Source organism: Notamacropus eugenii, chromosome 2, assembly GCF_028372415.1.
Source record: "Notamacropus eugenii isolate mMacEug1 chromosome 2, mMacEug1.pri_v2, whole genome shotgun sequence".
Lineage (NCBI taxonomy): Eukaryota > Metazoa > Chordata > Mammalia > Diprotodontia > Macropodidae > Notamacropus > Notamacropus eugenii.
Genome location: NC_092873.1, coordinates 257450279 through 257468218, shown reverse-complemented (window position 1 = coordinate 257468218; position 17940 = coordinate 257450279). Strand labels below are relative to the sequence as shown.

The 17940-nt window shown below is 40.7% G+C and overlaps 1 protein-coding gene across 11 annotated transcripts in view; it reads right to left on the bottom strand.

The window, feature by feature from the left end:
- The window catches only part of QKI (QKI, KH domain containing RNA binding), a 211124-nt gene extending 205988 nt beyond the window's left edge, over positions 1-5136 (bottom strand). For 3 of the 11 annotated variants that reach the window (XM_072637721.1, XM_072637713.1, XM_072637722.1), the window contains exon 1: positions 3671-5136. In XM_072637721.1, the coding sequence (XP_072493822.1) occupies positions 3671-3812 (142 nt within the window). In that variant the 5' untranslated portion in view covers positions 3813-5136. The remainder of the gene's footprint in view (positions 1-3670) is intronic. The other 8 variants (XM_072637712.1, XM_072637717.1, XM_072637716.1 and 5 more) reach the window with 7 other exon arrangements.
- Between the last annotated feature and the right edge of the window lie 12804 nt (positions 5137-17940).

Genomic DNA, 17940 nt, shown 5'->3' with positions numbered 1-17940 from the left:
GGCTATACATTTCCTATCATATGTAAATGGTTTTTTCTATGGTTGTCAGCAGTTTTTAACTCACCAAAATAGCATGATGGATAAAAAATTAGTTGTCAATTAGTGGCTTTTCCTTTGCCCTCTATAAACAAAAGTCAATAGTTGCCTCTTTTCTATGTTTTATTCCGCCAATCTGATGTTGCTCTCCAATACAGTTCATTAATATAAAACTTTATATTAGCATGTTTTCATTGTTTTCAAGGTCTTCCACACAAAAGTAAATGTTTTAAATTTTATCACCAATTAGTGTTCCTAATGGACTGATACATTCCCTTTCCACTTGAAAACTACATCAATGACTCGGCCAACAAGACATACACATTATTTTTCTAATTTTATAGCTGTTCCAAATATACTTAGACCCAAATAATTTTCAGTGTATAGTAATTTGAAAATTCATCCTCCTTGAAGCCATACATTGCACCTCTAGGTTGAATCAATCTGACCACTAAGTTTCAACAGTACTATTTATGAATAAATTGCCAGGTATCCAAATTCTACATAGTATTTTATAAACAATATAAAAAAATATAAATTAATGCAAAATAAACTTGTAAGTTTTTCTTAAGGGTGTCGTTTTCCATAATTAGTTATATAATTGAGTGACTATTATTAAATATATATACTGTCAAAACAGCTAAGCAATCTTAAAATATTCATAGGAATTTTAAGATTAAAAATTAAAATGTTTAGTGCTCTATTGCAAGATTTTTCTATACAAGTCAAGAAAAATCACACAATACTCCTCAACTAGTATATTTATTTATAAAACTCAACAAAAACAAAAAAGCATTCTGCATATGAAAAATTTGTTTTGGGAACAAAGGTAGGAATAAATTCTAACCACAGAGTCTTGACAAAATATAATTTGTTTGAAACAATTTAAAAAACACATCAAAAGAAACAAGAACTGCCTAAAGTTGCAATTAAGTATTTTGGCAGAAAAAAAAATTTTAAGTACTTCAGAAGTAGTTAAGATTGATATGCATAGTATATGAACTTATCAATTTCCACTCAGAAAAAAAATAAATTTAGATTCAGGTTAAGTTTACCATTTCCAACAACTGCAAGAAAGTGTTCATTCCACATTAAAGAAAAGCCCCCTTTCTGGCAGATTTGGGCTGGACTGATAAAAAACAATTTAACTTCCTAGATATTACGCTGTCCATTTCAAACATCCTAGTTACCATGTAAATGAAATCTTTACATTGGGGATCTGAAGAAATTGTAACTCACAATATATTCAAAGTGATATCTTAGGATTAAATGTGAGGATTACTATTTTAGTAAACATTGGAAAGGAAGATCATTTTTAAAGATAAATTCGTGGTATTCAACCTTTAAAATTAAAAGAAAAAACCCAGTGTTTGTTACCATTCTCAACTCAGGAAAAATGGAAGAAGAAAAGGTAAACTTTGTTTCTCTGAGTTTATTTTCAGTACCCAAACTTTTTTTTTCAGATTTAAAGAGGGTTAACAAGCAATAGTTAATTGTATTGCTTATGATTCAGCAAAGATTAAAGGCTTAATAGATTGAAGGAAAGCTTTTGAGTTTTGATTCTAAACTCATTAAAATGCAAGTTCTATTAGCATTTTCGGGTTTTTTCCTGTTAGGCACAATATAGAATGTTTTCAGAAATATTCCTTGAGTAATTGTGTTCAATATTCCGTTTTAAAGGTTATAAATTGAGTTTGAATGTTTAACATGAAATCACTAGCTAGGAATCACAAAATACTGGCATGACTTTGTCTTAGATTATTTTTATTTCTTTTTACATCTCTTTAACTGCCATGAGGTACTTGATTCCTCCTAAACTATAGCTCGTGTAAAATATGCACCACTGCCAGAAAATCCATTCCTGAAATCGCAAACTTAATCTTTCAATTTGCCAGGTCAAAATCTCAACAGACTATTTTAATTCGTACCAAAAGTGTTTGAGTTTTCATAAAATCTTTTACCAACTATCTATATGAAACATTTACATGTACATGCGTAGTGGATTTTCAAAAGTTCAACAAATCAATTTAGAAAAAAGATTATTGAAAATTTTATCAATTCCGCAGTTATCATTCCTCAAGAAAAAAAATAACTAGCGCCCCTTAGTGCTCACATTTGGAAAGACTCAATTTAAGAGTTCTGAAACTTTTTTTTTTTGGGACATTCCAGAAAGTTTTCTGCCTCCACAATTCTTCCACTCAACTGCCAACACAAATAGGAAAAAGCAGAAATACTTAAAGGGACAGTTTAACTTTTCCGGTACTTCGAAACATTCATAGATAAAATGCTTCTATTTACATGAAAAAGGCCGATTAGAATGTCGGCTTTTTAAAAAATTTAAACAAAAAAACCCTGAGTTATTAGAATGGATTGTAATTCCATGATTTCCTGAACTACGGAGGCCTTTCAGATTCTTCTTTACCCATTTTTATCACCAGACATTTCCGGTCTTTTGTTCTTTAGTGACACTCAGAACTGACGGGGTTTCCTCCCCAGCCGCTCCCCCCAACCCACTCCTTAGTAGGATACTTTATATAAATTTAGATAAACCTGAGATATTTATGAAACATTTCCGAGATATTCCTGAAAAAGCCAGCCTTCCCCGATGTTATCTGATTTTCAGTCATCTCTAAATAACTGGTCAAGTTTCTTCCCCACCAACGCCTGCTTCTCGGTTTCCACACGGCACCCCACACTGCCCTTCTCTCCTCTTGACCCTAACCCTCCACCAGACAAACCAAAGCTCCCAAGTGGCGCTCGCCAGCGCCCTTCTCCGGGTCCCTAACTCCGGCTTCGGCCCCCAAGCTGCCCGCGGCTGCCCAACGCCTCCGGGCACGTCATCTTCACCTCTCGTCCGGCAGTCTCCCCCCCCCCCAAAAAGTGAAGTTAAACTCGGATGGGTTTCGCTTCCTCAAATCAAAAAGGACACAATGCTCAGTGGTCACTTTGTCCTCCCTTCAGTCAAATTAGCCCCTGTCCGGTGGCGTTTATGTGCGAGTATAAACAAAGAAAGCCCGCTGGGCAACTTCTCTCGGAACATTTGCGAGCTCCTCAGACTAAACGGAATTCCACAAGGCAGAGGAAGGCGAGGGGAGGAGCGGGCAGAAGAATCGGCTCCGAAAAGACTGGGAGGGAGGGCAAGAGCTCGGCGGCCGAGGGGCCACGAGCGGCCGCTTTCTGGGGATCAAGGGCTCCGGCTCTAAGGGCACGCTGCTCGCTTTCGCTCTTTTCTAACACTCAGACTCCAAGTCGCGAGGGCGGCCGAGTGAGGGGTCTGACGGGGTCGGCAGCCCTGCGCTTTTCCCTTCCCCAAAAGAAGGGGGAGGTGGGGGGCGCGGACTCCCTGGCAAGGGCGGGGAGCGACCCCCCTGGTCCGCCAAACCAAGTTTGCCAAAGCTCCGCAGGCGCTTCCCGAGCCCAGCCCGCTCCGTCAGGCCCCGCCGCCCGGCTCTCCGGGGACCCCGCCCTCCCAAAAGCTGCCTCCACGCCGCTCCAGCCAAGCTCCTCGGGGCAGGCGGGCCCTGGGCCTCGGCCGGACGCCGCGCTCTCCCAAGTCGCCCCCCGGCCCCGGGGGGGGGGGGTGCCCCCGAGGCCAATGCCAGGCACTAGGACTGGAGGCTGGGGAGCCTTTTACCTTCGTCCAGCAGCCGCTCGAGGTGGTTGAAGATCCCGCAGAAGTTGGGCAGGCTGCTCATGAGCTTCTTGTCGTTCATCAGCTGCATCAGGTAATCGGGGGTCGGCTTGGGCTTCTCCTTCGTTTCCATTTCCCCGACCATATTCCAAGCCCCGCAGCTCACACCGCCCGCCGCCACGGAAGAAAAGGGGGGCGCCGGGGGCGGGGGGGCGAGCCCCAAGAAGCCGGGGGCTGCTCCGGGAGGGTCTGCAATCTTCGCCCGCTGCGGGGAAGGAAGGGGACGGGAGGAAGGGGAGGAAGAGACGGGGGGCAGGGGGGGAAGCCGACTGTCCCCACAGCGCAGGAAACCGAACCGCCCGCTCTGCCCCCCCCACCCCCCGCAGGCACTTTTGCCTCCCGCGGCCGCTGCTCCCACGACGCGGGTCCCGGAGCCGCCTGGTCCTCGTCCTCCTCCTCCTCCCTCCGCTCGCCGCTCCCGGGGCTGCCTCCGCTGCCCAGCTCAGCCCGTCCCCTCCCGAGTGCCGGCGGGGTCGGGGGGAGGAGGGGTTATCTCCGCGGGGCCCCGCTCTGGGCGCTGGGGGAACCGCTTTCGCTGGGAGGAGGAGGAGGAGCGGCTGCCGCCGCCGCCGCTACCGCCGGGCTTGTGGTTGCTGCCGCTGCCGCTGCCGCCGCCGCCGCTGGGGCTGCTCGCTTGGTGTTCCTCTCCGGCTGCTGCTGCCTGCTCCGCCGCCGCCTCTGCCGCGGGCTCGGGGTCTCTCTGGGCTGGTCCCCGACGCTGCCGCCTCTGCCGCTGCCGCCGCCGCGCACTGACTCTCCCGCTCCTCCTCCTCCTCCCCTTCCTCCTCCTCCTCCTCCTCCTTCTCCTCCTCTTCCTCCTCCTCACTCACTTGGCTGTGGAGTTCGCTTCAGTTCAGGCGGTGCTGCCAGCAGCGGCGGCAGCAGCAGCGGCGGCGGCGGCGGCGACGGCAGGGGGAGGGGAGAGAGGAAGGGGAGGGGAGGGGGAGGAGGAAGGGGGGGGAAAGACACTCGAGGGGAGGGGGAGGAAGGGGAGGGGGAGCGGCGAGGAGACCCGGGCGGGGCGGGGCGAAGGGGAGAAGGGAGGGGGAGGGGAAAGCGGCCGTTAATCCGAGACTCGGTCTGCGTTTTCCCTACACCCTCACGCTCCCGCTCCTCCCTTCCCTCTCGCCCTCCGGCTCACCCCTTTCTGCCCTCTCTGTTCTGGGCCTCAGAGTTGTAATCAGCGCCTCCCTCTCCCCCGGGGGATGGGAGGGGTAGAAAAAGAGGAATTTGGGGTGGGAAGGGGATTGGGGAGAGGGAGGGAAGGAAAGAAGGGGAGAGGGAAGGGCACGCGGCGCAGCCCCGCCGAGGTCGAGCCTGGGGGTCCGAGCGCGAGGCGCGGAACTCGGGAGGGGGAGGCGGGGTTCCCCCACACACGCAAGCCTCGCCGCGTCCCCCCTTCCTCCACGCGGGGACAGGGACGAGGGGGGTAGTGCAGATTGGGTGAAAGAGGTACGTCGCCTTCTGTACGCTGTGCAGCGGGGTGTTTCCTAACGAAAAAAATGAAAGTGCCGGTACCGCCCCGGCCCTCTCAACCCGTCCGTCTAGCCGTCTGTCGGGTAGTGCCGAAGCTCTCCCCCGAGGCCGCTGCGAACTGGGCCCACTCCTGCGCCCGCCCGGCATGAACAACAGGGAAGTGTGCATGTAGGAGTAAGAAGCTATGTGTTTTCCCGCTGGGCAGAGTGCACGGGGGTTGGAGGGGGGTGGCATTTGTCAGCATCTTATAGGTTCCTCACATTTATTTGTGAGTGCCCTTTCTCCACACGGCGTAAACGCCGCTCCCACGTCTCTCGCTTGACACTCGTCCCAGCCCGCCCGCAGGCCTGCTTCCTAGCCTTTGGCGCGCTCTCTGCCTCGCGCGCGCGCGTTAAGCTATTTGTGGACACCCCGGACTTGCGAGCGTAGACCTTTGTGGTCGCGTAGTGCAGGGGGGCGTCTCGCGCACTCCGACGGAGGAATTTCCTGCGGAATCCGCCGCGCCAGCGTCGTCGCCCTGCCCCTCCTCCCCCAGCCTAGCTAAGCGCGTGCACGAGCTCGCTAGTCGGCGTCCTGTTTTTATTATACTTTAAAAAAAATTTTCGTCTCTCCTCAAAAGAAACACTCCCCTTGCTTCGCTGGGGGCCCGTCGGGGTGGGCGTCACGTGGTCTGCGCACGTCACTGTAAGGTCCGAAGGCGCGTGCGCAGCAAGGAGCCGACGGCTACTGAGGAAAGGATTTGGTAGCTGGTTGGTCACGCCCCTTTCGTGGGGTCTTGCTCGGCCCCTCCTACTGTCCGAGTTGGAGAAAACTAAGGGAGTGGGGGTGTGTAGGATGGGAGAGAATGGGGTGGGGCTCTCTAATTTATGCGCCTGCGTGGGATGAGGTGAGTGGAGTCGGTCTCTCCGCTGACTCGGGTGTCTCGGGCAGGTGCTCGTGCCTGGCTGAAGCTCGCGGGGATCGTTTCGTCTCTTGACTGGGATCGGAGGGTAAACGGTTCTGGCTAAACTGCTGGCTGCTTGGGGTGGGGTTCGCCTGGGCCGACCCTCCGCAGTCCAGGCCGGGGCCCGGCGCACCTTGGACCCGACCCCCCCCTTCGGCTCCCTGCCCCAGCCTCTCACCGAGAGGCCAGTTAGGCTCTGAGCGTCCCGCTGCTCCCACTCCCTTGTCCGGCTCTTGACTCTGGTTGCGTCAGGCCGTCTGTCGTGCTGCAGCTTCCCTCTCCCAGCCCCGGACCCCAGTCCCGCCGGCCCTGGGACCCTCCCGGGGACGGAGAGGGAGAAGCTGACTCGTTTCCTCCACGCACTCGTAACTAGCGTTTTGTACTGCGACGTATTCATCCTCTGTGCAAATAAATTGTTTACTCGTGAGCCTTTCTTGGTTGTGGTCTCTGCCCTGGCATTCGCTGCCTTTATGAAGCCCCGCCAATTTGGTTTTTACATTTGGATTACTTAGGGGTTTGTTTGGCGGTTTTTGCTCACTTTCTCTTCATCCCAAAGCTGAAGTGCAAAAAAGAATAAAAATTAAGAATAGAGGTTACTGGTAGACGAGCAATCCCTCTACACGTGTGCACACACCCACTAGGCTGAGCATAGCATAAGTTTAAAATGACAATAAATAGGCAAACTGCGTAGGAAACAATGGTGGATGGAAGAAAAGATCTTTGTTGCGATTCACACAGTATCATTACTACTTAATATCATCTTGTCCAGGCAGTAAGGAAGTCCTTCTTTAGGGAGAAGAGAGATCTGTGCATTTTTCCGTTACTCTGAAAGTCAATAATGTAGCATACAAAAGTATCAGTACAGCAGTTATATAATAAATGGAATGTTATGGCATTGTAAATACAGTGGTTGGAATTTATTGTTTTATAATGGCATCAGCATTTAGTAATAAAAAGTGCCACTGAGATAATCCAGTAAAGCGTGGTAGGGATTTTGAATTGCAAAACAGCATTTTATATTTACAAACCTCTCAAAGATAACTGCAACAGAACAAGGGGCTGTCTGAACTCCTATTATAAAATTCCACAGATTTTAAACATTTTCAAGTATATTTGAACAAAAGGACATAGAATATAATGTTGAAGTTCTCTTTCTGCTTCTAGGTTAGGTATCATAGGAAAGGTATCTTAATTTGAAACTATGTTTTATTACAAATCACTTTTAGTTTACATAGTATTTAAAAAATAAAATAGAGACTTTAAATTGACCATTCCAGAGTTACATTTAATTTGGATGAATTACTTGGTCTTCTTATAGTGTTAGCATGTATTATTTCACATAATGTTCATTATGTAACATTTGAACTGTAACATTTATTTCAATTAAATTTGAAAATCACAAGGTACTTTCACATTTAAATTTTGGGTAATAAGTATCAAATGAATTGCATTTCAAATTTGTCTACTTTCTTGACTATTCTGTTGATGTGTTTTCCCTTTAAAAGTCTGTAGTTGGTTTGTTTTTTAATCAAGCTATTTTATTTGCTGAAATCAGCTTGGTAAACTAGTTAAATTTGATTTTCAAATACTTAATCTTTCCCCCAATTTTTAAAGACTTGTAGATATCTTTGAAAGCAGATAATAATAATAATACCACCTTTTTAATAACCCAGTTAAGATTTGGGCCAAATGATCCAGTTATAGTTTTTTGTTTAATATTGAAAACCAGTTATCAAAATATATTTTAATTAAATTATTTGTTTTTAACAATCACTTTCTTAAGTTTTAAATTTTCTCCCTTCCCTCCTCAAGATGGCATGCAATCTTATATGGGTTCTACACATACATTCTTATTAAATACATTTTCATATTAGTCATGTTGCTTAGAAGAATCAAAACAAATGGGAGAAACCATGAGAAAAAACAAAATAAAATATAACACAGAGAAAATATTTTGCTCCATTCTGCATTCCCATTCCATTGTTCTTTCTCTGGATGCACAGTTACAGTTTTTGATCAAAAAGTTGTGAGTTTATAAGCCAAACCTTCATTTATATTTAGCTTCTGTATGCTGATCCTAGTCTAGCAGGATTAGGATAGGAAGTTAATTATTGATGATAAATTATTTTATCTAGTAACAAATTACTTTATCACCCTTCTTAAAATTGAGAACTATTGTGCCTTACCAGAGTTGGCCTTGGATACAGGAAGACCTGAGTTCAATTTCCAGCTTTAACCATAAGACCATGGGCAAATCACTCTACCTCTGAAAGTTCCTGGCAACTGTAAGACTATTCATGGCTGATAAAGTAACAACTTGCACTGGTAAGAGTTCCCTCATAAGAAGTTCTCTTATTCAAATGAAATTGCAGATCCAGTTACTATTCTTATTCTTGCCATTCATCCTCAAGTACTACCACTGTAACATAAGAAAAAATATGACCCTCTCAATGCTAGAATTTTAATGTGTTTTCTTTTGTTGTATTCTTCCACATTTCCAAGTTTAGTTGATAGGTGGTTGATGTCTTAGTGAGAGATTTTTTTAAGGTGTCTAACATTAGTTAATATTGGTTATTTATGTTTTAGGGGGAAATGACTAAGGGTTATCATTTATTTAACAAATATTGATTGAGCTTTCTATGTATAAAAGCTGTGCATCAAGGAGAAGTCAAAGATACCAACTCATAGCATATTGGAACTGGAAAGGACTTAAAGAGATCATCTACCCAATCCTTTCATTTTGCAGAAGAGGAAACTAAACCCCAGACAGGTGAGGTGACTTGCCCCAGGTCCTAGTCAAGTGAGCAGCAGATGTGGAAATAGAACCCAGATTCCAGCTCACTGCTGTTGCAATTTTACTAACCTTTTCCTAGTGCCTTGCCAGCTACAGTTTTCTTGTAGGATATTCATGAAGGACTTCCAGTTGGTCTTTATCCAAGGCACAACTCATCACCTCTGGACTATTGCAAATCCTAACCAACCAGCATAACTTACTACCATCTATGTGAATAACAACTGAAGATATGACTATGAAGTAATGCTACCGTTGCCATTCTCAAAGTCTGCCATACAGGGTAAATCTCAAAAAGATGAGTCATTCAGGAGAACTAGACCCCTATTTGAGAATTGTCTTCAGACAGTTTCTAGGCTGAGTCAGCCTAGAAAGGGTAATCATTACTTTACATTTTTTTAACTGAAAACCAGCCAGACTACTTGATGTCTTATGAATTCTGAGACTGGGCACTGAATGACCTTGAGTTGTGTAAAAAAAAAAATCCACCTTCAGAGAGTTAAGATTTGCCACCATTTAGGGCAGGTACTAATCTCTGCATTTGCATCCAGGTTACCTAGCACCTGGCACATAGGTGTTTAAGGAAATGTTTGTTGATTGGTTGATGTTACACGAATGTTGATTGATTTGAGGTTATACAAAACTATGTCCTGTGGAACCTAAAGATAATAATCAATGTTGGCAACTTTGGAGTCATCCTCAACTATTTACTCTCTTCCACGTTACTCCTCCTCCCATAACTAAGTAGTCAAGTGCTGAGTATATTCTTCTACCACAAAATCTCTTACCTCTGACTCCTTGTTCTGGCCCTTCTCACCTCTTATTTGGAATATTCTAATAGTCTTCAAATTCATCTCCTTGCCTCCAATTCATCTTCCACAAAACTATCAAACTGATATTCCAAGTCTGACTTTGTCATTCAAGAAACTTAGTGGCTTCTTTAACCCTTTAGGATAAAAGACAAACTTCTCTGTTAAGCATGCAAGTAAGCTCTTCGCAGTTTGTCTCCAGCCCAGTTTTCTAGAGTGAGTTCACATTATACTTATGCTACGCTGCAGCCAATTAGTTCTATGTACATGATATTCCATTTCCCACTCCTGTAATGCTCTCCCTCTCAAAATCCCTGATCCCCTTCAACTCAAGTGTAGTGTACTACCAGAGATCTTTTACTTTGTACTAGTGGTTGATATCCCTCCTCACCCCCCAAATTACTTAGAATTCATATCATTTTCATATCTGTCTGCTTGATGTTTCTTCTCAGGAGAATTGAAGCTCTTTGAAGATATGGACTGTTTCTTGTATTTTGTATCCCCATTGACTAGCAGAGTTCCTGGCATATCGTTGAGGCCTAATAAAATGATTATTAAATTGAGAGAAATATGTACTAATAGGAGATTTGGTTTCTAAAGTCTAGTTCTGACACTGAGTTTTGTGACCTTGGGTTTAATTTCTCTCATAAACCCATTCTCTAGGCCACAATATCCATATCTGTATGAGGATATTAGATTAGGTGATTTCTAGGTCCTTTCCTGCTTCAGGGGTCTCATTGGATCAGTATACGTTGTAAAGAATAAAAAACAGATACTACCACCTTTGATGCAGTGTATAAAGAATTTACCATGAGTATGAGTCACCATTTCTTTCCTGATGACCACACATTAAAATATTACATTATTACAAAGAGAAGAGAAAAGCAAAAGAATACTTTGGTAGTTCAACCTGTTATGTTAAACTGTGATTTTAGTTCATATTAACCTCCTTTCTGAGGATAAACAAAATGCCCTAAATTGTATTTTAGAAAATAAGATCCCCTTTTTGTTGAATTAGTAGCATTTCATCAGTTCCTGATTTGGTGGTCAAGAAGATGTGAAATAAAATATTTCATCAACTGTAATGGATATCAAATACATAAAGAAACTAATAGAAATCCTTGCTTGCATTTTATTTTCATTCCCGATTTAGTAAATAATTTTTTTATGCTTGTGGGGAAGAGGTTTTATTATATAAAATAGTTTTTTTTAATCCAAAATTGAGTTGGTCATTAAGATCAATCTAGTTTCTTGAACACCCACTACAAATGCTAAAATCATATGTATGATTTATATGCACAAATCAATATTTTCAAGCACTGCAAATTATTTTTTCAAATCACTAAAATTAAAAAGAAATTAATCTGGCACAGAATATTTGCATTGGCCCTCCTTTTATATATGCCATTAACCTTCCCACTTCATTTCTTGTATTTAGTACACTAAGAAAGTAAAAGGTCATAGCAAATATTTTCAGTTCCTCCATGAATAAAAGCCATGTGTAGATCTAGATACAGCCCATGAATTGATATTTTTTGAGTCAGTTATGCCATGTTTTTCAGCCATGTTAAAAAGTAATTTCTGAACATCCAACCAACTTGTCAGTCTGATTGTAGAGGCAATCAGGAGGGTTGAGTAACTTGCCAAGGGTCACAGAATTAGTAAGTGTCAAGTGTCTGAGCTCAGATTTGCTGCTCTATCTGCTTCACCACCTAGCTGCTCCCTGATTCTACCTTCAAGATGACCAAAAAGCTGTAACCAACTCTCATGCATAGCTTTTTCAAGAAAAGCAAACCAAGGTGAAAATTTTGAATTTGTCCACTTCCTTATCTTTATCAGTCTGTATACATTACTTTATTCCAGACTTGGGCAAGGACCAGCCTATGTCATTGTCTGAGGATACTGCTATCGATGGAGTGAGTTCACTTGTAGTTATGAATTGCTTCAGTGACTTCCAGCCCTTAGCAGTACAAGATTTTCCGTTAGAAGCTTATTTTTTGCTAACATAGCCCATTGGTATTCCATTTTTGTGAACCTGAAGTAACTGAATTAAAATAACAAAAGCTTCACTCTTTATCTTTTTATAAATAGGAAATCCCTGATTCCTTTAGGGGAATAGGAGGAGGAAAATAAGCATTTATTCAGTCCTTACTTTGTGCCAATCACAACAACCCAGTCACTTATATATTATCCCATTTTGCAATTGAGGAATCTGAGGCAAGGACTAAGTAACTTGATCAGGGTCATGCAACTAGGAAATGTCTGAAGTCAACTTTGAACTCAGGTCTTCCTGACTTCAAGCCCAGTATGCTATTCATGGTACCACCAGCTACTTCAAAAGAGACCTTTACATAAAATAAATAGCATGAGCAAAGCAAGTCTTAGGACATAATTTATAGTATTGAAAAAAAGAAACAAAAATACCAAAATTTGGCATTTTTTTCTTAGTAGCACTTTATCATCAAAAATAATGCAGAAATTAAATCTTTTGGTGAATCCTTTTACTTCATCAGTGAGGCTACTCCCTCTACTGATGTGGACCCAAATCTTATCATATGTTTTTCTGTGTTATTCTTGTTAGATATTTATTAAGCACTTAATATATATGAACCATTGTGATATTTGAAAATTAAAAAAAAAATCCGTGACCTCAAGAAGGTCTAAAGGAAAGGGAACATGCTGTGGTTGAAAAACAAAAACAAAAAACAGGCAGCACAAAATATGATTGAACTCTGTAAAATTCTCAGTTGCTAATATGGATTCAGAAAAATGCTTAATAGATTTGAGAATAAAAGAATGTTCATTGTATTCCCAGTACTTAGCACAATGCCTGACCCATAATGCTTAATAATTCCTTGACTTGATTCTAGTTGTAATAAATCATGTGATCTTTTTACAGCTTAGAATATTGAGGCCCAGAAAGATGAAATTACTTGCCTATGGTCACACATATGGTGTAAGTTGCAGAACTGAGGATTCAAAGCCAAGTTCTTTCTATTAACAGTACTTTTGCCCCATTATTTGACATAATGATTTCTGTCCTTCCAAAGTATAACCTCCTTCTGAATATAAAATGTTTTATTCAATTTTCCTGGATTAATGAAGGCTTTTTAAAATTTTTGCCCACATAGCCCTATTTTCCTCTTCACAACTAATTCAGTACCCTTAATTTACCTCAGTTAAATTTCTTTTACTGAGGGAACCTATGTTACAATAATATTTAAACCAGATCTGTCATTAACATTTAGTGTTTTAAGTCATTACTTTTTGATAGCACATTAAATGGTATGAGTTCTTAAACTGAAACACCTACCTATAAGATCCCTGAACTAAGGCCTCAGACATTTCAAGTTTCAAAATAGAATTTGTACTTTAGAAATTAAGTTTCAAATATTGTTATCCTAAGAAAATGATGTCATTTTATTTGAATATATAAAGGAATTTTTGGCATTCTTTACTATTCTTTTTATTACACTATAGAGGGAGTATGTATTTGGACATTGAACTTTAGTCATGAAGACTCCTTGATTCAAGTCCCACTTGTGACACAATGTTCTGGTTGACTCAAAGGGCAATAGAGAGAAGTGCAGTGGGCAAAAATAGGTCACATTATATGACAACTTGCACACAAGAAGTCATGAAAGAGATATTCAGAAGCTAAAGATAACAGGAAGAGCTGAACTGGTACCCACATAATGTTCAAACAAACAAGCAAGAAGGTTTACAACACATGGCATACACATCCTCATGGTCTTAAGGGAGGAGACAAATGAGTTGTATAGGATGAGATGGCATAGAGGAACTGCAATTTTTAAACAGCATACCCACAATGATGAGCCCATCTGTTCACTGCAATATTGCAGATATTCATGGTTTAATGCCTTTCTTTCCAACTAGACTGCAAGCTCCTGGAAGACTGTGATCAACTCTTAATGTATTTATTGATTGATAGTATGAAATGTTACTTATAAAGGGATGTAACAATGTAATAGAATATTGATGTGTTTTATGATAAGACATATACAGAAAAGCATGAAAAAATCTATGAGAACTGATTTGAAGAACACACCATATACTTGACAACTCCAATGATGTAATTGGAAAGAATGATGAAAATTGAAACAATGCTTCAAAATGATAATGACCAAACCTCAACCCAAAGAAAATGTAGAAGATACCATAGATATGCAGTACTAATGTCAGACATTTCCTATGTGGTGGTTAGTTTGCTGAACTTATTTTTATTTTTTTCTTACTTACTTTAAGGGATAGCTCTTCTAGAATCGGTAATGGGAAGAGGCAGTGGGAAACATAGTTGATATAAAAAATAAAAGATTTATATAAAATCTATTTTGTTAAAAGAAAATTCACATGCGTACCAAGTATTGCCATTTAATCTTTATTTAGCTCCAAAATAAAATGCAAAGCAGCACCAGCCATCTCATTATATTTGGTATAAGAAATAAGCAAATATAACTTCTATAGTAGGAATCAATGTCTTACCTATACATTTTAGTATTTTTCTGATATGCATAGATCTTATTGTGGTGAATAAAATACAAGTTTATTCAAAAGCTTGAAAAAAAAAGTGATGTGATGTGTCTTAAAAATTATGCCAGGACTTATAGATGCAAATGATTTTTGTCCCCAGATCTGTGTACCTAGATGTTTCCCCTTATATGAACTACACAAGTATTACTGATACCACATAATTTGTTTCTGTCAGTCTTCACCTATTTTTAATTACTCAGTCTCACTCTCTCTGTAAAAGTTTGCTTTCATTAAGTTTTATAGGTCTGGATCAGACAACTTGATTAACTGACATTGATTTCTAGTATTTGTTACTTGGCTTATTGGTAGTAAGCATCATTTTAACATGGAAATAAAATGTAGCATAGTAAAATGAGTAGCACTTATTTTTTGTGTAGCAGTTTTGCAATGTGTGCCCTATATTTAGAGTGTGAGACTAGATTTCAGTGGTGGTGTGAAAATGCAAAAGGAAGCAGGGACAGCCATAGGATGTGGCTTTCCCAAGGACTAGCTCCTTTTTTTCTGGCCAGGTGGAGATTTGAAGGAGTAAAGGGGAAAATGGGAGGCAATAAAAGTCAAAAGGTATTTAAGGTAAGAAGTAAAGGATGAAAAGATGGAAAGTAGTATCAGAGGGAGTTTGAAGCAATGCTGGCTGTCAGCTTTATCCGTTCCACTCAGCTCCGAGCCTTCAGCCTCTTTACCAACTGGCCTGTTTGTAACACTATCACCCGTTTCTTCCTACAGCCTCTCTCCTCTGGGTGGTAACTTAAAGTGATGGAGAGAGAGTGGTGGCCCATTTATATATATGCCACACTAGTCAAATATTAGACCCAGACTTTACCATCTCTAGTCAACTGTGTTTCAACATTTACTCAGGTCACAATGCCTGATTCACAGAAAACCGAATTTTATACAGTGAAACAGTTCCACCCAGGTCCTTTAATTCTCATGTTATTTTTTAATGATATTAAATAATTTCTAATGTGAAAAAAAGACACAAAACCAAAACATACAGCAGAAAGACCTATACTTCTAAGAGTCTCAATATAGACGATTAAGAATATGATGAAGAATGGTACCTCGTGTATCTATTCTCATATACTTGGCACTCAGTGCTACTAACAAATAATTCCTATATTATCTTTATTCATTTTAAAAGTATAAAATCATAATGATACCTTAGCGGACCCCTATATACAGAATTTCAAAATCCTATAAAAAGGCATTGTTCTCTTGAATCTAAACAATGTAACAGATCAAAATCCCATAAAACTGGTTAAGCATTTGCTAGTTTGTTTTTTTACGAGTAGCAGTCCTGAATTTTTGCAGCAAACATATAGTGCATATCAAGCTATGATTTATGGTTTAGAAGCAGTGTATGTTTATCTGTATTTATCTAAAGTGGAGAAGGAAGGGGGAAGGCAGGGGTTTTGCCAGCTTTTTGCACCTTCGCAGGAATTTTGACATGAGGATACAAAGGGACAAATGCACTGTTGCATTTGTTTGTGCAGTGTATATGTAAATAATCTACAAGGAGTGGGTTTTGTAGACGGAGCACTGACCAGGGAAGTCAGGAAGCCTGAATTCCTTGACACATTCAGTTCAGTAACCATTTATTAAATACCTGTTTTGTGTAGTGTACTGTTCTAGGCTCTAGGAATATAAAGACAAAAAATTAAATAGTCCCTGCCCTCAGGAAGTTAGTCATACATACCTGGATCATACTGTCTACCTCTGTAAATTTCAGTGATCCTTATCCATAAAGTAAAGGGATTTGATTAGTTGATTGCTCAGACTCTTTCTGGCTTTCAAATTGTATGATAATATTTCATCTCAGACTGACCTGAGACCTCAGCATTGTGCCTAAATCCTGCTTCCAGCTGAGGAGTACAAGAAACAACTGTGGAAGAATAGTTCCCTATTCTAGGTAAGCTGCTCAAGGCTAGGGAAAATGAGGATCTTCCTCTCATACTCCAGACTGTACTCTTCACTTTCCTTTACAAGTGGCTTGCCCAAATGCACAGCATGTCTTGTTCCACATTCTTACCCTTCCCCCTGATAACAGTACATAAATATGGATCTCATTCTCTTAACATTATAAGTTACATACAGAACAATGACCTAAATAAATCAAAGTAGTCCTTTTAATATCAATTTCCAGGATGGTAATAATTCATTCATCAAGATTCTACCTTACATTCAAATAGCCATGAGTATACCTCACTATACTCTCTATGCTCACACCTCATCTTATCTACTAGGACATAATAAGAGACTGTTTCAAGGTCTCTGCTAAAATACAGTTCTTCTGTATCTCTGGCTTTACCCTCATATGCTAGCCTAAAAACCAGCTCCAAAAAATTTGAATTAAGTCAAGGATGATGTGACTTATTAATGATCCCGTGCTAACTGATGATGATCATCTCTTTCTATTCCAAGTGCTAACAAACCAGTCCTGACTGGGATGGGCATCAAATTCAAAGAAGACAGGGTATGCCTAATTTAAGATTCCAAGAAGATGGAAGAATAAGGCAGGAAACTACATAGCTCTCTAAAACTCCCCTATAAATAACTCAAATAATGCCTCAAAGTATGGAGGGCAGGTAGTGCAAGAAACTTATTCTCATCAGAACTGGGTTAATGAGGGAATAACATACATTTGGTAGGGCATACAACTATTCTTACAGAGAAATAGTAAGGCAAGAGGATGGGATAAGGGAGGGACTCTTAGAAAAGTGTGGGGATTAAGAAATAGAACAATGAGATAGAATAAGGGAGAAACTTTTAGAAGGGTGCATGAAGTAGTAAGACAATGGTCAGAGGCAAATTAGGTTTCTAAGGGGTGGGGATTATGTAAAAAGTGAGAAAAGTATAAACAAGAAAAATTGCAGGAAGGGAAATAAACAACCACTAGTTATAATTGTGAATAAAAATGGGATGAACTCACTCATAAAACAGAAATGGATAGCAGAATGGATAAAAAACCAGAAGCCAACATTATGTTTACAAGAAACACATTTAAAAATGAGAAATACATAAAGTAAAAATAAAGGGCTGGGGTAGAATTTATTATGCTTCAACTGATGTGGAAAAAAAGCAGGGGTAACAATCACGATCTCAAACAGAGTTGAAAGTAAAATAGAATACAATTGTGCTATAAAGATGATGAGCAGGATGGTTTCTGAAAAACCTGGAAGAATTTGCATATACTGAAGAAGAATAGAATGAGCAATACTGTATGATGAACAACTGTGAATGATCCCAAAGAACTCACAATAACAAATGCAGAGAAAAAACTGATGGAGTCTGAATACAGACTGAAGTATACAATTTTTCACTTTTTTCTTTTTTCTTGGGAGCTGGGTTCAAATTTTCTTTCACAAAATAACTAATGTGGAAACACATTTTACATGATTGCACTTGCATAGCCTACAGTTGATTGCTTTACTGTCTCAAGGATGGGGAAAGGAAGGGAGGGAGAGAATTTGAACTCAAAATTTTTTGTTGAATGTTTTAAAATGCTTTTATAATTGGGGAAAAATAAATATTATTTAAAAATAAAATAAAAAATAAATATAAAATACCTGGGAGTATATCTGCCAAGACAAACCCAGAAACTATATAAATGTAATTATAAAACAAAGTCAAATTCAAATAACTGGAG